Raw genomic sequence first — 26,545 nt, forward strand, 5'->3', positions numbered from 1 at the left:
CTACCTGTGTCACATATGATTCGCAGAAATGTATATTCTCTGTTGTATAAGTCTTATATTACTTTGATAACATTTTACACAAAGTTTTTCATTCTGATGAAACCCATTTTTTTTTCTTGCTCTTGCTTTTGGTGTCATAGCTAAGAATCCATTGCCAGATTTAAGGTCATGAAGGTTTTCCTTTTAAAATTTTTTATGCTTTTAGTCTCTACATTTAGGTCATTGATCCATTTTGAGTTAATTTTTTTTTCAGAGAATTTTTTATTAATCTTAGGTGCTTTATACTCTTTCGTGAGAGAAGATAGGTTTGGTGTCCTACTTGAAAGGAGTTTCTAGCTTCAGTCGTTGTGTTCTGCTAAAACTTTCTAAAAGGGAGATAGGTAGTGGTGAGTGGCTTATTTGCATTTTTGATTCCTGTTTCTAGAGAACAGCATGGCTTGTGCAGGAATCCATGACAGCTTTAGTCTGCACTGGAACATGCCTTGAGGACAGAATAGTGAATGACTTCTCTCTCGGTCCCAAGATGGAATTTAAGTACACTTAGCTTTGTAAAGGAAGGGTGTGCTCATCGTATATTAGAAAGTTATCACATGGCTAATCTAGGAATGTACCTTTAACTGGAGCAGAGTGCTGCGCCCCGCCCACCCTGAGCTGAGGACTCATACTTCTTTCCTTCTGTTAGACACTCCTCTCCCTCTCCCCTTGAAGTTCTTTGGGAACAGTTCACCATGGGATTGTTGACTCAGAATAGGTGGAGCTGGGAGAAGAACAAATGGCCACCATGTTCCCGTGAGCCCTTTCATTAAATGGACAGGTGATGGCTCCTCTGCTGTCTGATGGAGGCAGCCATCTGCTGTCTGACTCTCTCCTACTCAAAGAATCGTAACACAGACCTGAGTACTTCATCCTGCCTGTAGGATGTACACTTGCAGAAAACATGATTGCCCCATCTAGCCTTGGCTCTGTAGCTGCTGTCCCACATAGTTAATCTTTGCTTAGCTTGGGTGAACCAGTAACACTGTCACCTACCATAACTCTGGCAGTATCAACCAGCCCTAGTTGTAAAATTTGTCCAAACAGATATTGTCCCCAAACAGGCTGCTGGTCATTGCTAGTGAGTCTAAAGTTAAGATCCTTATCCTCCAAGGACACCAGAAAGCAGAGAGGTCCAGCTTTGCCCATTTAATCAGAGTGGAGCCTCGTCAGGTGTACTCTCAGTTCACCCTGCTTCTGTTCCCACCCTTAGCAGCTGATGTTAGAACTAATGAGAACACATCCTGTCAGATGTCAGCTGACTCCCAGCTGTGCTTTCAGGAGTCTCCTGCTCTAGGAACTGACTTTTAGGACTTGAATGGGGGAGGTGAAGGAATGACTGATATGTGTCAGCTCTGACTGAGGTAAAGGACTAGGAAAAAGACACTGAAGAAGAACAGTTGTGGGACTTGTGGCTTCCTTCTTTTTTGTTTTGTTTTGTTTTGTTTTGTTTTTTTAATATGTGATCTAGTAGTAAGTATTAAATACAACAGCATTTCTGGAAAGGAACCTTTATTAATGAATGACCTCAATAAGAATAAATCCATGTGAGTTGTTTTGCTGTCCCTAAAACATGAATTTAAGTTCCACAAATTGGTACCACAAAAGGGAATTTGTACTAAATGCAAAAGTAGACTGAAGAATTCTAAGTCATCCAGTGCTGAGCCAGTCGTTGCCCTAGAGTGGTAAACAGCCTGCTCCCGTTGGGCAGTCACCTGCCTCTGGAAAGCTCACTGGAAGAGCTGGCCCTGACATCCCAGGATTGAGGTATGACCTTGGGCCTCCCTTGGAGTCACATGTCAGCACTGCTCTTGCAGCATCTCAGTAGTTGAGACCTCTTTTCCTACGTTGTGCTTCAGCATTTGCTTAACTGGGACGGTCAGGGAAATACAAAGTTCTTCTATGAACATGTCCTTATGGGTTGGGGGATTGTCAGAAATACCTTGTTGAGCAGATTCCTTTGGGCTAGAGGAATTAGCTGTGTTTCATCTTGCCTGCTCAGCATGGAGAACATTTTGTTACTTTGAAGTTTGGTTAGTTTTGTGATCATGTACTTAGCATAGCTTTTTATAGATTTCCTTGTTTATGGATACATTTGAAAAATATAGTGTGCTACAGTTTTTAACTTGGATCCAAATGAAATATGTGCTCTGGTTAACCCTCAGTATTACCCCATTTGTCAGAATTTGTGGCTGTCTCTCACTTCCTTTCTCACAGATCTGGTTCCTATTGTTTTCTTTTGGTATAGGTTTTTATATTACTTACATTCAAAGGTCAAACGAGTTCTAGTAAATGCTACTAAAATCTTAGCTTTTAATCCATTTGTTACATTTTATTAAAGGATAACCTAAATCTTATTTTGAAAGTTGTAGTGGGATCTTTTTGAACATTATTTACTGTTCTAAGTCCTTGGGAATATTTTTGTTTATTTAAAAAATTAATTTTGTAAGGCTTTTCTAAAAATTGATTACTTTTTTATTGAGTAGTGCTTATGTGCAAAAGCAGTATGTCCTCAGTGTGAAATGTTCAGATAACCTTCATACATACAAATATTTCCTTAGCATTATAATGTCATAGAAATTATAAAGGATTCAAAATAATTTTTGTTTGCATGTGCATTGGGGTGGGTTTCCTCACAGAATTTCCAGAACAAAAATTGTTTGCCGCCCTGTTGATTAAATGTGTTGTGCAGCTGGAACTCATCCAGACTATCGACAACATTGTGTTCTTCCCAGCCACAAGTAAGAAGGAAGATGCCGAAAACCTAGCCGCCGCACAGGTACAGACATGGGGGGAATGGCTGCTTTTACAAGTTGAGGAGAAGTTGGCTTTCACAGTCTGGACTTCAGAGCTTAGGTCACATTAGAGATTTCATTCAGGGGCCTTCATCACAGAAATGTCATTTTAAACCATGGGACTGAATGACATGCCCTAGGCAGTAGGTGTGGACAGCTGAGAGGAGCTTCGCTGACCGGGACCCCGGGGCTTCTGTGGTTAGAGCTCCTAGTGATGAAGCAGCTGGTAAAGAGCCTGAGAATAAGAATCTATGAGGCAAGGGGAAAGCAAGAGACAGTGGTGTCCTGGAAGCCAAATGAAGAAAATGTTTTGAGAAGGATGTGATTCTCTGTCAGATGCTTAGAGGGCCAAGTAATATTTCATCTGAGAATCACCCTCTAGCAATTTGGTAGACTTCAGTGACCTTGACATTGTGTTTAATTGTAATGTTGGGGACAAAAGTATTACGGAAATGGGTACAAGAGAGAAATTGGAAGCAGCAAATATTGTTAATTCTGTCAAGGGAAGTTTTGCTGTAAAGGGGTATAGAGAAATAGAATAATTGCTGAGGAGGATGGAAGGGGTCAAGAGAAGGGTTTGCTTTGTATTGTCTTTAAGATTGACAGTATTGCAGCATTTTCCCTGATGAGAGTGCTCCAGGGAAGAGAGAGAACTGAATGTAAAAGACAGGGGCACTTGCAGAACAGAGTTTGTGGGATGTCTCTTCTGATAGAGATGAGAAGAAAAATTATCCACTAAATGAGGCTGGGAAGAGAGTTCTAGATACATAGAGAAGAGAAAACATGAGTTAGTCATCCGGGAAAGCAGACTAGGGCAGTGCAGGATTGCTGGGCAACACCCAGAGCCCACTTTTAAAAACCAGTCTGTTTTCTCCAGTCTGTTTGTTGTGTGGGTGTAGATGTGGAGTAGGTGGTTTTGCCAGCTAATTAATCTAAAAAGAGCGAGGGATTATGCAAGAGAATAATTATAACTGGAGCGCATGGAGTCTAAACTGATTAAGAAGAGAAGAGAGGACCTAAGTCGGGGAAGGAACAGGAAGGGCTGTAGGCTCTGACAAGAGAAGAGCTCCTGGAGTCAAAAGATAGGAGGAGGGAATTGGAAAGATAGCAGGTGGCCCTTGATGATGAGGATGCATGGAAGGAAGATTCTGGAAATGCAGTAACGAAAGATGGACCTCTCCCTATTTCCTGTTGCGATAAAAGAGATAGAGTTCTGTGGCTTGATCGTAAAACTGAACTTTGAGGAATGTTGAGCTCTAAACTTACTAAAATTTGTGAACGTGTGTGTGTGTACACATGTGCTGTGGTGGTTTGTTTTCCAAAGAGAGATGCTGTGGACTTTGATGTTCGAGTTGATACACAAGATCAAGGAATGTACCGCTTTTTAACATCACAACAACTTTTTAAGCTACTGGACTGCTTATTAGAGTCCCATAGATTTGCAAAAGCATTTAATTCCAACAACGAACAGAGGACTGCTCTGTGGAAAGCAGGTAAGTCGCACAAGTATTACATTTTAATGTTCACCATTAACACTTGTGCACCAGAGGTGTACATTTATCAGAATTCATTGTTGTATAATTCGGGTGTATGCATTTTACACTATATGAACTTTTTACCTTAATAATAGTAGGAAGGCAGTCTACCAGCCAGAACTTTTATTATAGTATATAATAATATGTTTATAATATATACTATAATGTGTAATATAAGCTACTGCTAGGAGAAATTTGTTTCCCCCTTGTGTAATCAGTCTGTTACTTGATTTGACTATACATTTTTTTTTTCATGTTGTTGACCCATTCTGGGCCTCCCTGTCGATACCGTCAGCGTACAAAAGGTGCCCTTTTATGAGAAAAAGTGTGTAAAGGTCCTGAACGTGATATCCTTGCCTATGTATTCAGATGACATCTCCGTGCTTATCTGGGAATGGCCATACCTCAGAATGGAAGTGGATATTTTGAGGGAGGGAGGCATATTTTTTAACAAGTTGGAAAATTTGGGGTATAATTTAATTATATAAATAGAGTATATAATTAAGTATAATAATTGAACTGACATCTGGTTTTCTACTTAAGAAATAGTTGTTTGGCACCTCAGGTAAAAAAAAGTGCTGGAAGAGTGAGAGGCAGCAAAATATGAAGAAAAAAAGAGAGCTAATGTTTATTGAACGTCAAACTCTGTGAAATAGTGTTGGATACTTTATATTTGCATATTTTACTTAATCTAAAGTGATTGTTCAACTCCTAATTAAGCCCATGGCTTTGCTCTTCCTTTTCCCTGTATTGCCTAACTTCCAGGAAGAATAGTCTATATTCATTTTTTTCCCTTTATTCAACCCAAGTTGTTTCTGCCATTCAACCAGGACCACTCCTGCTAACGTCACCAGGTTCCCTGTTTCCATATACATTGGGCCCTTCACCATGCTGGTGGCCTTTTGAAACCTTCTCACTCCTGAGAGGTCTGCGCCTGTTCATCCAGGAGCCCTCCTATAAGCTGTACGGAGCTTTCAGGTGTAGTTTCATTCGAGGAGTTTTGCTTTCCGAGGCCAACATGGTTTTGTATATCATATTCCGCCCTTCCCCTAGCCCCCGGCTTGAAAGGACGAACATTTTAAACCTAGAAATTACCTCCTACTTGGGCCTCCAGTCCACTGATCTCCCCCCACAGTCTCAAGGTGTGCCTTCTCTGAGCAATTCCTGCACTGCTTTGTAAGCAGCAGATGCTACAACTGAATGTACACAAAATGTGCCTTCATACAAGGCTTTTTGTCTTTCTGTGAGATGCCTTCCTAAATTAATCCTGGAAACTTCCCTTTCCTGCAGGCTTCAAGGGCAAATCCAAACCTAACCTTCTGAAGCAGGAGACGAGCAGCCTTGCGTGTGGGCTGCGCATTCTCTTCCGGATGTACATGGATGAGAGCCGGGTTAGTGCCTGGGAGGAGGTCCAGCAGAGGCTTTTAAAGTAAGACTCTTGGTTCAGTTTCTGCCTTTGACCCATGTGGCTGCATGGTACAGAGTAGGAAAAGGCTACTAGGTTTGTACTCAGGGCAGAGTCCACATCCTAGTCCCGCTGCAGGACCATTCAGATAGCTTGGGGCCTAAGGAAGAGATTGTGAAAATTAGATTGTGAGTCCTATAGATGGACGCACTTTTGCACAGTTGATGACATGAGCAGATCGTGTCTGTTGTTACTGCTATAGGACAGGAAAAAAGTTTTCTCCCTTAAAATTTTAAACTTTAGACTATTTGGGGCTTTTTCATGCCACAGATAACTGTATTTTTACAAACAGGTCATATGTGAAAGTGAAAACCTGCCTGCATTTAGTTTGAAAAAATATTTGGAGTTTTGTTTAGTGTTACCTTTTTTGCATTCTCTTTTTACTTCATGACAGCTTGAGATTCTGTTCTTTAAATTTTAAACTCATGCTAAGAATGAAATATGCCATTCAGAAAGAATGCTGTCTTCTTCATTGTATCTGCATATATTCTCAGGGAATAGATGTTCTCAGAGACCAATTAAGTACATTTTAGAACTTCAAGAGATGACTTTGTCCCTGTTTCCCACTTTACTGATGAGATTTTCAAGACCCAGACGTGTCTCACCTTCACGGTGCGTGTAGGGAAGAGCCGCCCCAGATTTCAGCCCTGGTTTCTTAACACCAGGCTTGTACGTGTGCTGCTGCATAGGGTCTCTGAAATTCAATGAAACTTTCAGAAAAATGCGTTTCCTGATACATTGCAGTGGTTTCTTTAATGTCTGGTTTTCTTCTCATTTAAAAAGGATACGTTTATGTTGACACTAGCTAGTGTTAGCAGATAGACTCTTAATCAGTTCCTAGTAGTCCCTCCCCACCTCGTCCAGCTGTTGTTGCTCTATGAATGCCTGTAGCAGCAGGTTTGCAACACATGTCAAGTGAGCCTTCTCTGTTACAGTGTCTGCAGCGAAGCCCTAAGTTACTTCCTTACTCTAACGTCAGAGAGTCATCGAGAAGCCTGGACTAACTTACTGCTTTTGTTCCTAACTAAAGTTCTAAAGATAAGTGACAATAGGGTAAGTATGAGATGTCTTCTCCAGCCCAGCATTTCTAGCCTGACCAGCATCATGCTCAAGCGGGAGGCAGGGGTGCCAGCTTGCAGACTTGAGGCTCAGAGGTGGAGCCAGCAAAGCGCAGGCCATGGTGCCACTTTGTCCCGGACCACGGTGGCCCCTTTCCTCATGGGTATTTCCCATGAGGAGGGTCTCCCTCCTCATCCTGCTTTGTTGTCTAAGCAGTGTAGGGGATTCAGTAAAGAAGGAATCAGAATCCTTTGGGACACCCTGAGAAGCTTCTGGGTCCCCCACACTTTGCAAGTCCCATCCTGACCCCTGAAGTCGCTACTGCTTCATTTTGAAAACTGCCATCCTGCCCAGCCTCTGGCCCTATACTCTGTCCTCACCAACACTGTTTCTGGGTCTGAGGCTTGTGCTCCAGGCTTCAGCCATTCCTTTGGCATATTTATCGGTTCCATGTAACACAGGGACCCTAGTGATTGGGCCATAAACTCATTTAAGAATTTGAAAGCGGTAGAAATGATGATCAATTTAAAAATATGCAGCTAAATATATACAACAACATATGCAAGTAAATATATACATTGAGATTTTTAAAAATATGCATTTTCCTTTTTATAATTGGAAGCCAGTTGCTGTGATCCCTGAATTGGTTTAAAAGTGCCTAGTGAGGTAGCCTGAGATTGGGGTCAAGATGGTGTCACTCGGTGTTGAACAGATGTTCATCCCAAGTCATGTGCTCTAGTCTACCTGCATTTACCTCTGACTCCTGGGCTGGATAAAGCTTGGAGAAGTGACCTAAGGCACCAGCAGCTGTGTGGCCAGGAAGGCCTCCAGACCCCAGTCTGTCTGGTTCCACCATGGGCTTCTGTGGCACCATCAATCATACTCCTTTCTAGGCCCTTGTTGGGTGTGGAGAGCAGCAGAGAGAAAACAGGCAGGCAAGTTGTATTCTGTGGAGGATTTAGGAACTCCAGCAAAGACGACCACAGTACCTCAGTTAAACTATAAATGTGGAACGTCTGATCTTTGCCTGGAGATTGCAATTTTATATCACAGTGTTAGGTAGAATTTTCCATAAAAATTAAAATTTTCTTCAAGAAACAAGATTGTTTCAATAACCCATAGCTTATTAAAAAAAAACCTCAACCGTGGTTCCTGCTTGTCTTCTTACTTTTGCTTATTACCCAGGAAAAGCAGTGATACTAAAAGTTTGTCAGAAGTTTGTCAAGGAAATGTAATGGGAAATGGTTTTCAAAATAAGGGTAGGTAATTGAATAACATTTGAGTGAATCTTTTGAATATCCCTTCTTCAGTTCCATAATCCGTACGGTCCCTGCTTTACACAGATGCCTTTCCTCTGTCTTCATTGATCAGTGCGGGCCCCTGAAGGAGCTTGATTCAGAAGGTTCTGTGGTTTGGAATGCAAGCACTGCTAATGGAGCCATTTCTTTCCCTCTCTCCCCAGTTTAAAGCTCATGCTTCATTCTACTACCCTCTCTTATGTGAAATTATGCAATTTGATTTGATTCCTGAACTTCGTGCTGTTCTTAGAAGATTTTTTCTGCGAATTGGAGTAGTTTTTCAGATATCACAACCACCTGAACAGGAACTTGGAATAAATAAGCAATGATGGCAACTCGGTATTTTTCTGTTGGCGTTTACATCCCTCCGCTCTTTAAAAAGGACCTTGGAGCTGAGGTTTCCTACCTGAAAAACGGTTTCTCTGAATTGCAGTGTTTGAGGGTTACTGGTAAAGATGCTTAGAACTGTAACTCAAACTTGCAGTGCTCCAGTCCCTACTTAGTAATCTGGTGGATTCTGTTTGTCATGTTGGGCTCATGTTGAGCAGAAAGCCTGTTTCCACAGTGTCAGCTTGTGTTCATGTGTCCTTCCCTGTCCGTGGCAGCAGGGAGAGCCCCATACATTTTCAGCAGGTGTGGAAGTAAAACTTTACCCAAAGAACTATAGATGTAAAGATTTGAACTTCTGCAAGAAGTACAACTCAGGAGAGCTGTATTTTGAAGGATAAAATGTTTATAATTGGGGGGTGGGAGGGAGAAGAAGAAATTATTGTTCATGGTAAAAGATATTTAGCAACTATGGTATTCTTATTCTGAAGATTTTTGCACACTCAGGCTATCTGAGATACTGGTAATCATCCTTCTGTGAAAAATGTACAGAGATGCAGGTCTGTAATATAAAAATCTTAAACATTATATAGTTCTTCCTGCACTGTTTTATTTTAATTTCTTTATTTTCTTATTCATTTGCTAAATACCTATAATATTTTGTCAAATGCACTAAACATTTGGGTTGAACTTTTTTTGTCTTTTTTATTTTGTGGGGGTTTTGGTTTTGCCCTTTTTTGTGGGGGGTGGAAAATTTGAGGGTTTAACATGCCCAGAAAGCTGTTGTGTCTGACACTTGTCATGACCAACAACAAAAAAAGTAGAAAATACTCCTACTGACCTAACTACCTGTAATATACTTCTCTTAGGGCTTCTAAAGATGAGCCATTAAAATAGAGTTGATCCTTCATGGACCGAAACTTGAATCACTGCAAAATGAATCTAGGTTGCTGTCACTTTCTTTTTTCTTTTGGGTGGCGGGGCTTGATGTAGATTTTACTCTATGTACAGAATTTAATGTTGAATATGTTAAAATAACAAATCTGGCATGGTTGGGGGAGTTAGATTTACTGGAAATGTATTCATACTGTGAATTGTGCTCTGATGGTTAAAAAAAGACAAGATTGTCAAGCATTCCGTATTAACAGTGGATGTAGAAAATTTTTTCAGATGGATAAAATGTATATGGTACAGATGTAAAGTTTTCTATGTAAAAAATTCTGTACAACTTTCTGTACAATATTGATTCTCATCTGGCATATTCTAATCAGGTTATAGGTCAATAAAGTTTTTGGATTATTTCATCAGTGCAATCAAAACCTGTGTAATCTACAGCCCCAGGTTTCATTGATTCTTTGTTAAAAGCTGAACAATTTAGGAATATTCTTGGCCAGAACTACAAATTCAGTGTTCTTTAGTTCTGATATTTTTCAGCTTTTGGCATTAGGATCATGTTTTCTCAGCCATAGGTTATTCATAATTAAAATTATGTAACCCAAAATAAGGCTACACTGTGTGAAGGCTAAGAGAGCTGAAGTCACTTTTGGGGCAGTTTGTCGGGGTCATTGTGTGTCCTAGGAGTTGTGTGATACTATGGCATTGAACAAAAAATGGAACATTAAGATAATGATTGTGTTTAAAAATATAAGTCTTCAGTCTTTGCTCTCATACCTTAGATGAGTTACTGAACAATGCATTTATAGGTATAACATATTTACTACCCCCAAGACAGCCCCGTGCAAGCCCAGATAGATACTAGAGCTGGGAGTCACCTACCTTCATAGCTGGGAACCACCATGACCTTCCAATCTATCTGATGGGTAAGTGTTTCAGATGACCTGGTGGTTTGTTATTTTGTGGTATAGTTTCAGGACCCTCCCCACAGGAGACAGAGGCTTTCACGATACTTTCAAATGAAGATATAAGAGGAAAAATCTTCACGTAAAAGAAACAATGATTAGGTTACAAAGTTGAGTATAAAATATGCATAGCTAAAATTCAAAATGGAGAAACTTCACACTTGTAGTAAACTTGTCTACACTGTCCGCCATTAGTTCCATTAGTGGAAATGTACAAGAAGGAGTGTCTGGGGGTGTTCTCAGCCATCATAATGCTAAAGACCAAGGAATTATTTCCCAGATTTTGATTTAATCTCTACTTTTTTAAAGGTACCACTTATGGAGTGATTAGGAAGACTTGACTCACTTATCCAAGGGTCCATGATGGCACAGCAACAATTCTAGTCTCTGTCCTTGGACCCTGGGTGGTCCTGTCTTCAACTTCTAAAACACCTTGTCTCGAAACCTCAATTCCAGTTAAAATAAGAAATTGACATTGATAATAAAAAATAATTTATTTCTATTGAGTAGTTGTTAAGTCATATAAATTAGTAAACGTAATGCCTTCATTTGCATAAACAGGCAAAAAGATGTATTTAATGTATGGCTTATGGGAATAAAATCAGTTATGATTGCCCCATCATTTATACTGAATGAGTAGCTGTAAAAGACATGGAAATAACTAGCACATTTGATTCATTACCTAGCAACTGAAATACTCAGCTACAACCAATGTATTTATTAAATGAATTATTTTGAATAGCATTGCCAATGGCAAATGTACATACAAGCATATTCAGGTTTTACAGTATTGTTAAGACACTTGTTTTATTCACCTTATCTTACTGACAAGCAGAATTTAAAATAATGCACATATGGTAGTTGATTCCAAGAGTTCATTACCACCCCAATTTATGGCAAAATTATGCAAAAATAATTCTGTATAATTATACATTCTATAAATTAATCATTGCCTTTTATTTATGTACAGAATATATACATCTTTATTATACATCATCATAGGGGAAAAACACCTTATATACAGATGATACTTGGGTAAGTAACAGGGCCAAAAGTAGCACACGTATTATTAAATGTTCCGATTTGACATTCCTTTCACCTTAAAAGGCACTGCTGGGTCCAGTACAGATTTATTTTAACCATGGGCTGTAGACAGGCCCTGCCAACTGTAAGTGCCTGGTTTTCCAGGAACTTGCTGCTGCTCCTGGTTCAGCTGCTCAGCCATGAACCGTTTCAGCGTTTCTGAGGTGCCTGGGCGGAGCCAGGGCTCAGTGGCTACAGAGTTTGATCCATCGTCCCCCACATGCTTCATGTCATCGGGGTCAACCAGTGAACTCTCATCATCTAAAGGAGGCAAGAGGGACATGACTCAGGTAACACTGGTGGCCAGGAGTTGAAATGCACACAGATCTCTTCCTGTAATTTAAGCCATTCCAGCCCTGCATTTCTCCACAGGATTACGTTCTACAAAGTACTCTTTTGTTCAGGTCCCTCATTTAGAGGTAGGAAAATAACGGTCAAGTGAATAGGTGACTCTGTGGTGCCAACACCCACAGGGATTCCAAAACAGCAAAGTAAAGAGCGATAAACGTTAAGCTGACTGCAGAAGTGTATGCAACCTTACAAAACTTTTAAGTCCAGCAAAGTTTTAGAAACTCCAAACCTATTACCGATGCTCTAAGGAGAGGAAATCCTTTTAGGAAAGCACTAGACAGGTAGACAGGAGATGAAATTACATCCATTCTTGTACCTAATCTAAGAGGTTGTTGTCTACTCCATTAAAAGGTAGGTCCTTAAGTTTCATTCTTTAATTGAATATACTCAACTATTTCTGTATTTTACTTATTAGATATAATAGGAAAATCTGCCTTCCTACCCTGTGATGTCTTTTTTTTTTTTTTTTAAACATCTCCCGGTCTGTGAAGAATTAGCCCAGCAAAGGGATATGTGCAGTCAATTTAATAAGCAGTCACTCCACATCATACCAAAAAGCTCCTGTTTGAAAGGACAATGTTAAAAAGAAGTTTAGAAGCTAAAAACCTGTAAGAGATTCTTTAAATGCTCTACTTTTTTCAATTTAAATATACCCCTGTTAATTATGAATCACCCTTACTGGTTCTAAAAGAAATTTAAGAATAGGCAATCCTCAGTGCAGACTTAAAGAAATGTTTTCCCACTGGTCCACATTTTTTCAGGTACGATATGAAAAGTACTGCTTCAGTTTACCATATGTGCTGGCATTTGATATGGAACTGCCACCAGAACATATGATACCCTGACTCCTAGAGATTATAGGAGTATAGTTTTAAATTTAAATGAAGTGTTAAAGATAGGAAGATTGCTATTAGGCTTATTGTATGTAGCCTCACAGACTAAAGGGAATTGTCCCAAAAGACCACTCTATTGTTCACTAAAACTAGTACTGAGGGGTTCACTAGCTGCCTAAGGAATCATCCTGCTGGTCACCCAAACAACGAGAGACCATGAAGCCCTAAGAAAAACACTAAACCTTGGCTTCTGTTCTAAAAAGAAACATCAACCTGGGGCTGCTTTGCTTTGTCTATGGCACTAAAAGCCAAGCAAAAAAGTTAAAAAAAAATTTTGTTCGTAGTACTATAAACTCATAATAGATGTGTTCTCTAAAGACTTCAAAGTTGTCAAATTAGTTTCTAATAATTCCTCAGTTCGGTAAGGGGAGTGAGATGCTGATACTAACCAGCATTTTCCCTGATGAAAGCAAAGAGCCTGGATATATGTAATAAAAATTTCATCGGTTTAGAATCCACTCAGGTGACACCTGGGTGGCTCAGTTGGTTAAGCGTCTGCCTTCATTCAGCTCAGGTCATGGTCCCAGGGTCCTGGGATCAAGTCCTGCATCAAGGTCCTTGCCCATCAGGGAGTCTGCTACTCCCTCTGCCTGCTGTTCCCCCTACTTGTGCTCTGACAAATAAATAAAATTTAAAAAGAAAAAAAAAATCCACTCAAAAAGCATACCCTCTCTGGTAGAATGTGATGAAAAATTGATCCGGAGTCCAGGTTTTCCTGGATAGTGTCTGTGGTTTTAGGCCTTACAACTCAAAGGGATTGCAAAATTCACTGCATCGTCCCCCAGCCAACAAGTTTGGCTGTAAAACTTCTTGTAAACTGTTTGAGTTCTTACAGAATGTGCTGTAGTCCCTTAAGACTGGCCATTTACCTGTATTAATCAGTTTATTCTGAAGTTCATTCAGTTTTCGCATCCGTTCCTCATTTTTCATCCTAAGCTGATCAATATTTATACTGGACACAGATCTTAAAGAGAGACCATCTGGTGGCATATTAGGATGATTGTTATCCTGTAATTAGAAAAGAGAATTTTTGAAACAAACATTGACCTCAATCAGTGAACCTAAAAATATTCTTGCTCCTGATAAATATATAGTGTAAGGAATAAAGTAGAATATAAATGCTACAGATTTCCATTTAAGTTCTGGTGTTTATTCATGCAGGCTCAGGTAAAGATACAGCATCTGTGATAATAATATGTAAATGCTGCCAGGCTGGGTGAAGATGGGAAATTTTAGGACCCAAAAGGTAAAAAAAAGTGAAACAACGGGCTAAGAATCCATTAAGCTACAGTAATCAATTCAGGTGGTAGTGGCTTAAAGCGAGACCTACAGATCAATGGAATAGAGTCCTGGAACAAACCCTTACATTTATGGACAAAAAGGCCAACAAAATTCACTAGGGGAAAGAAGAGCCTTTTCAACAACATGTTACTGGAACAACTGGATTGTCCACAATGCGAAAGAATGAATTTGGATCCCCACACCTCACATCAATTGCGAAAATTAACTCAGAGTAGATCTCTGACCTCCTTAGAAGAAAACACAAGTAACTGGGTTAGGTAATGGTTTCTAATTATTAGACCCCAAAAGCACAAGTGATAAAACAGAAGATTGGTAAGTTGGACTCCCATCAACAATGTAAAAGACAACCCACAAAATGAGAGAAAACTATGCAAATCATACATGTAATAAGGGACTTGAATCTCAAATACATAACTGACAAAGCAACAATAGCCTGATTAGAAAATGGGCAAAGGATTTGCAGACATCTTAAAAGAAGATACTGAACATCATAAGGGAAATGAAAAACCCACAATGAGACTTCACACTCCCTAGGATGACTATAATAACTATAATAAAAGAGACAGTAACAAGTGTAGCCATGATACAGAAACTGGAACCTTCATCTATTGCTAGTGGAAGTATAAAATGGTGTAGCCACTTTGAAAACCAGTCTGGCAGTTCCTCAAAATGTTGACCATAGTTACTTCTATAACACAACAATTCTATTGCTAGGTATGCATGCAACAGAAATGAAAATCATCAGAAAACTTGTACACAAAAGTAGAAACAATCCAAATGTCCATCAAGTGTTGAATGGATAAACTGAATGTGGAATCCCCATTCAAAGGACTATTACTCAGCAATAAAAAGGAGGCAAGTACTGACATGCTAAAACTTGACCATATCTCATTTCTGTGTATCCATCCAGAAAAGGAAATACTATGGAGACAGAAAGTAGACTGATGGTTGCTGGGGAAACAAGTTACTTCCACCTACTAAAGCTACACATGTAATAATGCTAATAACAAACAAACAAACAAAAAATAATGCTAATAACAGCATTTATCCTTTGTGGACCTGATTCAGTGCTAATGGTTCATATATATTATCTAACTGTATCTCCATGTCACATATATAGGACAGCAACAGTTTAAGAATTTGCCCAAAGTTATCTAGTCAACAAAGTACACAACGTCACAAGGGCTTTTTACTGGGTATACTATAAAAACATTTACACAGGGACACCTGGGTGGCTCAGTGGGTTAAAGCCTCTGCCTTTGGCTCAGGTCATGATCCCAGGGTCCTGGGATCGAGCCCCATATCGGGCTCTCTGCTCAGCAGGGAGCCTGCTTTCCTTCCTCTCTCTCTCTCTCTCTCTGCCCGCCTCTCTGCCTACTTGTGATCTCTGCCTGTCAAATAAATTAAAAAAAAAAAATTTGCACACATTCTATGAAAAGAATATAGGTTGAATATCAGCCTTCCTATAGAATGTGACCTTGGACAGGTTATCTGAACAAAATACTTTATAATAGGCTTAAGTGTCTAAGAGGATAAAGCATACTTTGCAATAAACGTTTATCAATTGCTTCTTGTACTTTCTGAAATCCAAATATTCTGCAACAGAGGAGGAGGAAGATTAGGGTGTGGAATGAACATTCTGTGCCAGGGACTGCTAGGCTTATAACCACACTAGGAGATAGGAAAACACTACCTCAGAGAAGCCAAGGTACCAGAATTCAATGACCTACTAAGGTTAGGGAACTATTTGGTGGTGGAGCCTAAAGTCACCTCTATCCACAGCAAGTGCTCACTCATTACTGGACCACCACAATATATTTTTTACTTTTACTTATTTATTTTCAAACATTTTAAAAAATTTATATTCAATAAATATGTAACATATTACTGGTTTCAGAGGTACAGGCCTAGGATTCATCAGTCTTACATAATACCCTGTGCTCATTATATCATCACATGCCCGCCTTAATGTCCATCTCCATTAGCCTGTCCCTCCACCCATCCCCACTCCAGCAACCATCAGCACTCTGTTTCCTATGATTGACAGTCGCTTATGATTTTTCTGTTTTTTTTTAACCCCCTTTTTTCCCCTATGATCCTGTCTTTTGTTTCTTAAATTCCACATATGAGTGAGTAATTGTCTTTCTCTGACCTATTTCACTTAGCATAATACCCTCTAGTTCCATCCACATCGCTGCAAATGGCAAGATTTCATTTTTTGATGGCTGAAATATATGTTATATATATAATTAATTAATATATATAGACTTGGTTGTGGTGAATAATCCTTTTACTGTACTTTTGGCGCCTACTGCAGAGGGTTTTTCAATTGTACCTTTGGATCCTATTGGCTAGTACCTTGGTGAGAATTTTGGCATCCATGTTCATCAGGGATCTTGGTCTGTAATCCTCCTTTTTGGTGGGGTCTTTGTCCGCTTTTGGGATCAAGGTAATGCAGGCTTCATAGAAAGGGTTTGGAAGTTTTCCTTCCATTTCTATTTTTTTGAAACAGCTTCAGAAGAACAGGTATTAATTCTTATTTAAATATTTGATAGAATTCCCCTGGGAGGTCATCTGGCCCTGGGCTCTTGTTTCTTGGGAGATTTTTGATTACTGCTTCAATTTCCTTGCTGGTTATGGGTCTGTTCAGGTTTTCTCTTTCTTTGTGATTGTTTTGGTAGTTTATAAGTCCCTAGGAATGCATCCATTTCTTCCAGATTGCCTCATTTGTTAGCATATAGTTGCTCATAATATGTTCTTAAAACTATTTCTTTGGTATTGGTCATGATCTCTCCTCTTTCATTCATGATTTTACTTATTTGGGTCCTTTCTGTTTTCTTTTTGATAAGTCTGGCTAGGGGCTTATTGATCCTAATAATTCTTTCAAAGAACCAGCTCCTAGTTTCCTTGGTCCATTCTACTGTTCCTTTGGTTTCTGTTTTGTTGATTTCTGCTCTAACCTTTATTTATTCTCTTCTCCTGCTGGGTTTAGGCTGTATTTGTTGTCCTTTACCAGCTCCTTTAGGTATAAGGTCAGGTTGTATATTTGAAACCTTCCTTATTTCTTGAGAAAGGCTCATATTGCTATGTCCTTCCCTCTTAGGACCTCCTTTGCTGCAGCCCAAAGATTCTGAACAGTTGTGTTTTCATCATTTGTTTCCATGAATTTTTAAAATTCTTCTTTAATTTCTTGGTTGACCCATTCATTCTTGAGTATGATGCTCTTTAGCCTCCATGTATTTGCCTTCTTTCCAACTTTCCTCTTGTGGTTGAGTTCTAGTTTCAAAACATTGTGGTCTGAAAATATATAGGGAATGATCCCAGTCTTTTGGTACCGGCTGAGACCTGATTTGAGACCCAGGATGTGCTCTCTTCTGGAGAATGTTCCATGTGCACTGGAGAAGAATGTATATTCTGTTGCTTTAGGATGGAATGCTCTGAAGATATCTGTGAAGTCCATCCAGTCTAGTGTGTCATTCAAAGTCCTTGTTTCCCTTTTATCTTCTGCTTCGATGATCTGTCCATTTCAGTTCCCAGGGTGTTAAAGTCCCCTACTATTATTGATGTGTTTCTTTGATTTAGTTATTAATTGGTTTGTATTTTTTGCTGCTCCCATGTTAGGGGCATAAATATTTACAACTATTAGATGATCTTGTTGAATAAACACTTTAATTATGATATAGTGTCCTTCCTCATCCTGTATTACAGTCTTTGGTTTAAAATCTTATTTGTTTCAGGGTGTGCGGATGGCTCAGTCGTTTAAGCATCTACCTTCAGCTCAGGTCATGATCCCAGTCTTCTGGGTTCAAGTCCCACATCGGGCTCTCAGCTGAGCGGGGAGCTTGCTTCTCCCTCTGTCCCTTCCTCCTGCTAGTGTATTCTGTCACACTCTCTCTCTCATTCTCGCTCTTAAAACAAACAAACAAACCTAACTTGTCTGATATAAGAATTGCTAACCCAGCTTTCTTTTGATGTCTATTAGCATGATAAATGGTTTTCTACCCCCTCACTTTCAATCTGGGGGTGTCTTTGGGCTTAAAACGAGTCTCTTGTGGACCAAATGGTCAGAACCCGGACCTCTCCTAAACTGAAAAGGGAAAAAAGAAAAAGATACTTCATACATACAAAGTCCAGTCCTTTCTGTTTGTTCCTCCTGCGCTCCCTTGCAGAGGGCACCTGGGACGGCGGAGGGAGGATGTCATCTTCAATGGCAGGATATGTCTCGCCATAAGCACCTAGGAAGACCACACAAAGGAGAAGCCTTAAACATCCATCATTTCAAATTTTTTTACTCCATGCTAAACCAATACTTTGTTTTTTACTAGCTTTAAGGTATTATTTACATATAATAAAATTCAGCTACTACAAATGTACACAAACAGCTCAGTAACTTTTGTGGAATACACATTTTATCTATGTATTCACCAGGTGATGGACCTGTGAATTGTTTCTAGTTGAGAGTTACTAATTTGCTGTGAACATTCGTGTACATGTCTTTGTGGCCATATGTTTTCATTTCTTTGGGGTATATTCCTAGGAGTGAAATTGCTGGATATTCTGTTTAACTCTATGTTTAGCCTTTTGAGTAACTACCAAACCATTTTCAGAAGTGGTTCTATCATTTTACAATATAAGAAGGTTCTAGTTAACCCATACACCAACACTTGGTATTATCAGTCTTTTTGATCACAACCTCTCTAGTGATCGTGGAGGTAATCCATTTAGAACATTTAGAATTTTTCCAACTCTTTATTTTAAAAGACTATTTTGAAAAACCTAAAGGAAAGTTATAATACAATAAATACCTAAAATCACCATTCTTATTTTGCCACATATACTTTATTTTATATGGGGGGTGATGGTGTTAATGGTGAACCAGTAAGTTGACACTTCATCTCCACATAGTGAAGTATGTACTATCTAAGAACAAGGACTGTCTCCTACATTATACCTTTATCACATTCAGGAAATTTAATATTGATACAATACTACCATTTGCCCTATAAGTGATATTCAAATTTCTGATATTTAAAACGTACAGCTTTTTTAAAGGCAGCAATAACTACATTTTACTGAAAGAGATGTGGTTTTTTAAAATTCCAAAAATAAAGTTTTGTGATTTCTGTATATACCCAACCATTAATGCACTTGCTTTAAAAAAAAAAGACGAAAACAGGGTGGAAAACACCCCGTCCGCACACTCATAGCTTACCTCGCTATCAACAGAGTGGTATGTTTGTTAAAATCAGTGAACCCGCACTAACGCATTATCACCCAACATCTGTAATTTACATTAGGTTACTCTTGGTGGTGTACATTGCATGGGTTTGGACATGTATCCAGTATGACAATACCCACAGGATAGCTTCACTGCCCTAAAACTCTCCTGTGCACCACCTATCCATTCCTTCCTCTGTATCTGCTGATCTCTTTGCTGCCTCCATAGTTTTGTCTTTTCCTGATGGTCATAAAGTTGGAATCCTATAGTATGTAGCCTGTTCAGATTGGCTTCTTTCATACAAATGCATTCAAGGATCTTCTGTATCTTTCCATGGTTTTGTAGCTCATTCCTTTTCAGCACAGAATAATAATATTTCACTGTCTGGTTGTATCACAGTATATTTATCCATTCACCTTCTGAAAGACATCTTGGTTGCTTCTAGTTCTTGGAAATTACTGATAAAACTGCTGTAAATATCTGTGTGTGGATTTTTGTATGGACATAAATTTTAACTCCTTTGTGTACATATCAAGTAGTGTGACTGCAGGATTGTTAAGAGTATGTTTTGGTTTCTTAAGAAACTTCCAAACTGTCTCCCAGATGGCTGTACCATTTTACATTCCTATCAGCACTGAGTGAGAGTTCCTGTGATCTTGGCCATTCTAACAGTGGTATCTTGTTATGAATTTACATTTCCCTAAAGACATATTTTCATATGCTTATTTGCCATCTGTAGGTCCTTAGTGAAATATGTTTGGATCTTTTGCCCATCTTTTAATTGAATTGTTCCTTATTGTTGAGTTTTAAGAGTTCTACTTGGTTGTGGTAACATTCCTTTATCAGATGGGTCTTTAGCCAAGTATTTTCTCCTAGTCTCTGGCTCTTCTTCTCATTCGCTTGACACTGTTTTTAAAGAAAAAGTTTTTAAAGAAGTCTGGCTTATCCAATCTCTTTCTAATGGATTACACCTCTGGTATTGTATTTAAAATGTCATCATCATCCCTAAGTTCTTCTAGGTTTTCTCCTCTGTTATCTTCTAGGAGTTGTATAATTTTGCATTTTACATTTGGGTTTATGGTCCACTTTGAGTTGTTTCTGTTGAAGGGCGTAAGATCTGTGTCTAGATTCCTTTTCTTGCATGTAGATGTCCAGTTGTTCTAGCACCATTTATTGAAAAGACCATCTTTTGTCCATTGAACTGCCTTTGCTCTTTTGTCAAAAAACAATGGAATGTACTTGTTTGGCTCTATTTCTAGACTCTATTCTGTTCAACTGATCTATTTGTATATCCTTTTGCCAATACCAAACCACTTGATTACTATTAACTTATAAAGTTGAAGTGTCAGTCTTCACCTTTGTCCTCTTTACATACTGAGCTGGCTATTCTGGATCTTTTGCCTCTCCATATAAACTTGAGAATCAGTTTGACTGGGATTGTACTGAATTTATAGGTCAAGTTGGGAAGAACTGGTATCTTAAACCATATTGCATCTCCCAATCCATTAACATGAAATCACCTGTTTTATTTCATAAGTGTTTTATAGTTTTTCTCATAATAAAATCAGTATGAGATCTGTATCTACACATTTCTTTTTTAGGGGATGCTAATGTGAGTGATACTGTGTTTTAAATTTCTGAGACCACCTGTTCATTGCTGGTACATCTAGGAAAGCAACTGACTTCTGTGTTTTGACCTGGTATCCTGCAACCATGCTGTAACTACTTATTAGTACCAGGATTTCTTTTATTCATCAGATTTCCTACAATCATATCATCTATGCACAAAGACAGTATTATTTCTCCCTCCCAATCTGTATTCCTCCTTTTCTTGTCTTGGCACATCAGCTAGGACTTCCACAATGATGTTGAGGAGCAGTGAGAAGAGACCTCTTTGCCCTTTCCTGGTCTTTACAGGAAAGTTACTATTTCCTCATCATTAAATATGATGTTGGCTGTACGGTTTCTGTAGATATTCTCTATCAAGCTGAGGATGCTCCCTTATAGCCCTAATTTGCTGAGTTATCATGACTGGGTGTTGGATTTTGTTCAGTGCCTTTCTGCATCTACTGATACTGATCATGTGATTTTTCTTCTTTTGCCTGTTAATAGGATGATTACATTTTGATTAATTATATTAACTGAATATAAACAAGTTTGCCTACCTGATATAAATTCTACTTGGTTGTGGTATTTCACACATTGTTAAATTCATTTTGCTAATATTTTCCTGAGAATTTTTGCATCTATGTTCATGAGAGGTACTGGTATGTAGTTTTCTTGCACTCTTCTCTGTCTGGTATTAGGGTAATGCGGACACTCAGAATGTGTCCCTCTACTTCTGTTTTCTGGAAGAGGTTGTAGAGAACTGATAGAATTCTTCCCTAAACATTTGGGAGAATCCACCAATGAAGCTATCTGGACCTGGTGCTTTCTGTTTTAGAAACTTATTATTGATAGAATTTCTTTTTTATAGTCAATTTGTGTTTTTTCCAGCTTAATTTACTACAGACATAGAACACTGTAAGTCTAAGGTGTACAATGTGATGATCTGATATTACATATATAGCTGACCCTTGAACAATGCAGGGGCCCTGCATGTTTGAAAAGCCACATATAGTTTTGGACTCCTCAAAAAATTTACTGTTGACCTGAAGCCTTACTGATAACACAATTAACACATACTTTATATATATATACATATAAAGTATGTGTTAATTGTGTTATCAGTAAGGCTTCAAGTCAACAGTAAATTGACTTGAGGAGTCCAAAAGTGTGTGTGTATATATATATATATATATATATATATATTTTCTTCCAAAAAAAGAAGAGAAAATGTTACTGAGAAAATACACTTTCCCCAGTACTGTATTTACAGAGAAAAAATCCACAGAGAAGTGGATCCGCACAGTTCAAACCCATGTTGTTCAAGGGTCAATTACATATTGCAAAATGTTTTTTTTTACAAGAAGGCTAGTTAACACATCCTCTTCCTCCTTCACAGAATTGCCATTTTGCTGTTCTTGTTATGGTGAGGACATTAAAACTCCACTCTCACAGCAACGTTCATGTTTATAGTACAGTACTGTTAACTGTAGTCAACATGCTACATATTTAGATCCTCAGAACTTTCTCATCTAGAGAAAAAGCCTTACCCACATTCACTAGAACAGTGGTAACAGTCATGACCATAGGATATTTGTGGGATATCAAGAAGAGAGATTGCTATATCTTTGGTCTAATATAATGAAATAGTCCAAGACACAATCTTGAGTGCCCCAAACTGTCTTAATTTTTGGCAGGAATAGGTCACATTGCCCTGATGCCTCCATAGACAACCTCCCTATCCTATTTCCTTCCTCCTGGTTTCTCTATCTGTAATCACTCTCCACAATATGACACCCTGGAGGACACCCTGAAAAGAAACACTCACTAAAAAAGTATAGGCTAGTTTGGATTTTTCATCTCATGAAATACAACTAGTATGTAGGATATTTAATTCCCTGATGGCCCTAAGACAGCAGAAATGCTTATGATCAGAGTACATAATTACATGTGCATTACAGTACTTAAGAATATAAGTAAAGGTACTGTGAGATTTATTTTTCCTTAAAACTAAGAATATCCTTATGACCTTTTAAAATTGAAAGATTCACATGCAGTTTTAAGAAATCAAAGAGGTCCTTTGCATACTTTGGCCAGGTCCCTCCAGTGGTAATGTTTTGCAAAAGAAAGCAACAACAGTCTCACACCCAGGATACTAATACTGATAAAATATCCTTGATCCTGACGCACTGATCTCTTAGTAGTATTCCACTGAATGGATGTACTATACTTTAACCAATCATCTACTGAAGGATATCTGGGCTGACTCCAGTTTTTGGCTATTATAGTAAAGCTGTTACGAAAATTCATACAGGTTTTTGTGTGAACCTTTCCTATGACTACTAAAGTTCATTTTAGTTACAAAGTTTTTAAAATCAGAGTAAGTCATATTTGATAATTATTAAGTTAATAAAATAGAACATTCCCTTTCTACCACCTTGCAAAACAGAGAGTGAAGTGCTCATTTTGTCAAGTATGGAGAAGTATACTTAAAAGAAATATAAATGCTTAATATTTAAGTAACTAGATTGGTAAAAGAAATATACTCACCAATAAAAGCACTATCAGATTCCAATAATGAAGTTTTCAAGAAATCATCGGAGTCCTCTCTAGGCTAAAAGAAACATCATGTATTAATGATTTTTATTAGTCCTGTATGGAAAAACAACAAATTTGTACCAAGAGGCACAAGTCTCTACACTGTTCCAAAAATTAGCAAAAAATGAATGGAGAAAGGTAGGACTGGCTGCTTGCCTCCTACACCACATTCCAGTGCCCAATAAAGAAAGACCGGTTTTATTTAGGGTCACAATACTGCGATGAAAACAGTATGAAGCAATGAACCCAATTAAACATTAAAAGTCTTTAAACTGGTACACCTGGTTGGCTTAGTTGATTAAGCATCTGCCTTTGGCTCAGGTCATGATCCCAGGGTCCTGTGACTACATCCCACATGGGGCTCCTTGCTCAGCAGGGAGTCTGCATCTCCCTCTGCCTGCCACCTCCACCAACTCTTCTCTCTCTCTTGATCTGACAAATAAGTAATAAGTAATATCTTAAAAAATAAATAAAAATTAAGTCTTTAAACCACAGCCAAGATTCATTCATTCTTTCAGTTATTTGTACAGTGTACTTCCTATTATTTCCTCCATGCCAGAACAAAGATGAGTAAGAGTTTCTGCTGTGGAGTGGATCGTAATCTCATGGGGGAGAGAGGGCTGTGTCCTCAGACAATGACAGCCCTATGAGACAGCAGTTGTCACAAAGGTAGAGCACAGATACAGAGGAAACATAAGAGTAGGGGGGAAAATACCACTAAGATTGTGTTTATAATGAGCTCTCAAATAAGAGATTAACAGATTTACACACAGAGAATACTGTCTCCTTATATGTTGGAAGGAGCCTAAAGTCACATACCACCACTTCCCCAGCAGATTTCTAGGATGTGCTAGAACACTCCACTGAAGAGCTAACCATTAATTTCTAAATACATTCCACTAATACACAGCATTATCAGAATTCACAGCATTATCACTGAATTCTTCCATAGGTTGCATTTAACTTTCCTTTTTCATTTAACACCTACTGATTCTACTTTTGCTTTTTGGCATGAACAGCTTCTAATATTTACTAAATGGTCTGAACCAGATGTTCCTAGCACCGCATACCACCCAGCCTCTCTTGCTCATCAGAGTCCTTCATGTATCTGAAAAGTGATCCAAGTCCAGGTAAGCTCTATCTTCTCCATGACAACCTGCCCCACTTTTCATTTGTGTTTGCTATACAATCCAGTTTCTAGGGTGATGAGGACCCCAAAATTTATTAGCTTCTTGGTAACAGCCATGATAAGCTGTTTCTGCTGAGTTACTACTCAGCAAAATATGGTGTTATTTTGTTATTTTAATCTGGGATTTTGGTTAAAATTTTGGTTAAATTTCAGTATCTTTTCACTGAGAAATGTGGCTGCCACATTCAGAGAAACCTACCAACCTGCAGAGATTTCAGGAATAGGGATGGCATGGGGACAAGGAGGAGCTCTCAAGACCACCTTGGTTTCAAGCCTGGGCTGTGCAGCTTACCACTGCGTGATCATGGGCCCACCGTTTCCTCTTCCGTCACAGAAAGAATGCATATCTTGTATACTTGAGAGAAATAAACATCAAGTACCTAGCACAGATAGGGTGGTCACTCTCTAACTGGTAGCTATTAGCAACATCATTATCACTTCAAATGAAGCACCAACAGCTACCAACTGGTGACCCTGGGCTACTAAAACAGCTGAGCTGAGCCTTACCTTTATAATCTGAAAATGCAATAATATTGTTACTGTTACTCGTGTGTATGAAGGTTAAATTTATTTCCAACCTCAGTCTTTTCCCCTGAACTCCCTTACCTGTCTGTTACTTGCCAGTTCCAACTGTTTGTCTAGCAGGCATCTCAAAATTTACCATGTTTAAAACTAAGATTAAATACCTTGCCTGAAGTCACACGGCTAAAAACAGACCAACCTGAACAGCCTAGCCCTGAAGTCTTGTAACCACAATATACTTCGTATAACAATATGCTTTCTCTCTACATATTCCACTAATACATCTCTGAATACCCACTACAGGGATGAGACAAGAGTTAAATTCTTTCTTAACTCAATATTCAAAATTGGATTACTCACTTACCTTATTCCTAAAAATTTTTTATCCCCCAAAAACTAGCTTGGAAAATCGTAACTGGTTTCTTACCATTCTGCGGTCCCGTACTTTAGCACTTGGGATGGCATCCAAGTCAGCTGTAGTTAATGGAGAAAAAACATTTAAAAATAAAAACTTTTACAATATCCTTTGTGACTAGCTCTCTACTGTAAATTTTTTCAACTATCACATTTTAGAATGTTAAGCTATTACTTATTAATTTATAATTATATATATAAATATATTTATAACTAGTTCAGCATCCATTCTAGTTGAATAGACAAAAGTAAAAATCATTGTGAAGTCTGCAGGAAAAGAAAATAATGCAGGATTCTTCAAGCTTCACTCATATTTCCACAATCTGGGTAGAAAGTTGCTGAGTGGACTTAAACACGGGTCCCTCGCATGGAATTTTTCAGCTCCAGGCACCTGGTTACACAGAGTCTCTGGAGGAAGTATACCAAATGCCCCCCCCCCTTTTTAAAGATTTTATTGATTTATTTGACAGAAAGAAATCACAAGTAGGCAGAGAGGCAGGCAGAGAGAGAGGGGGAAGCAGACTCCCTGCTGAGCAGGGAGCCCAATGTGGGGCTCGATCCCAGGACCCTGATATCATGACCTGAGCCAAAGGCAGAGGCTTAACCTACTGAACCACACAGGTGCCCCAACCAAAGCCCCCTCCTCTTTGATTTGACCAGTTTTCCTATGTGCATCCAATAGTGCATTTTGTCCTTTAGGGACTGCCTTTAGGAATAAATAGGGTACGAATGAATGATAGCCTATACTCCTTCTTAGAATATTTTATACCATGCTTGTGATTATTTTACCATATTTAAACCACATTCTTATGAACTCAGTCATCATAGAGTTCACTGGAAGTTGGTCGGTGGCTGCTGTGGAAGATGGATACCCTCGGTGCCCAAATGCACCTGCATCTATCCACCTGGGGACTACTTTTCAGTTAACCAGCCGAATATGCCAAGACTGCACCACATCAGATCAGCAGGGTCTCCTAAGGAAATATTCCACCAAAATGC

The 26,545-nt window shown here is 38.8% G+C and overlaps 2 protein-coding genes across 14 annotated transcripts in view; one reads left to right on the forward strand and one right to left on the reverse strand.

Annotated features, from left to right (window-relative positions):
• The window catches only part of ARFGEF1 (ADP ribosylation factor guanine nucleotide exchange factor 1), a 155,963-nt gene extending 146,147 nt beyond the window's left edge, over window positions 1-9,816 (forward strand). For 2 of the 3 annotated variants that reach the window (XM_045075689.1, XM_045075691.1), the window contains 5 exons: window positions 2,673-2,812; window positions 4,153-4,321; window positions 5,654-5,792; window positions 6,764-6,881; window positions 8,350-9,816. In XM_045075689.1, coding sequence (XP_044931624.1) covers window positions 2,673-2,812; window positions 4,153-4,321; window positions 5,654-5,792; window positions 6,764-6,881; window positions 8,350-8,514 — 731 coding nt within the window. In that variant the 3' untranslated portion in view covers window positions 8,515-9,816. Of the gene's footprint in view, window positions 1-2,672; window positions 2,813-4,152; window positions 4,322-5,653; window positions 5,793-6,763; window positions 6,882-8,349 lie in introns of those variants that run through there. The other variant, XM_045075690.1, reaches the window with a different exon arrangement.
• Window positions 9,817-10,846: 1,030 nt separating this feature from the next.
• CSPP1 (centrosome and spindle pole associated protein 1) overlaps window positions 10,847-26,545 on the reverse strand; it is a 167,847-nt gene continuing 152,148 nt past the window's right edge. For 10 of the 11 annotated variants that reach the window (XM_045075701.1, XM_045075697.1, XM_045075703.1 and 7 more), the window contains 5 exons: window positions 25,560-25,606; window positions 23,374-23,437; window positions 18,126-18,235; window positions 13,568-13,706; window positions 10,847-11,715 (listed from right to left, as the gene is read on the reverse strand). In XM_045075701.1, the coding sequence (XP_044931636.1) occupies window positions 11,507-11,715; window positions 13,568-13,706; window positions 18,126-18,235; window positions 23,374-23,437; window positions 25,560-25,606 (569 nt within the window). In that variant the 3' untranslated portion in view covers window positions 10,847-11,506. The other variant, XM_045075700.1, reaches the window with a different exon arrangement.

Source organism: Mustela putorius, unplaced genomic scaffold (genome assembly GCF_011764305.1).
Source record: "Mustela putorius furo isolate JIRA1106 unplaced genomic scaffold, ASM1176430v1.1 tig00000151_pilon_pilon_pilon, whole genome shotgun sequence".
NCBI classification, from domain to species: Eukaryota; Metazoa; Chordata; class Mammalia; order Carnivora; family Mustelidae; genus Mustela; species Mustela putorius.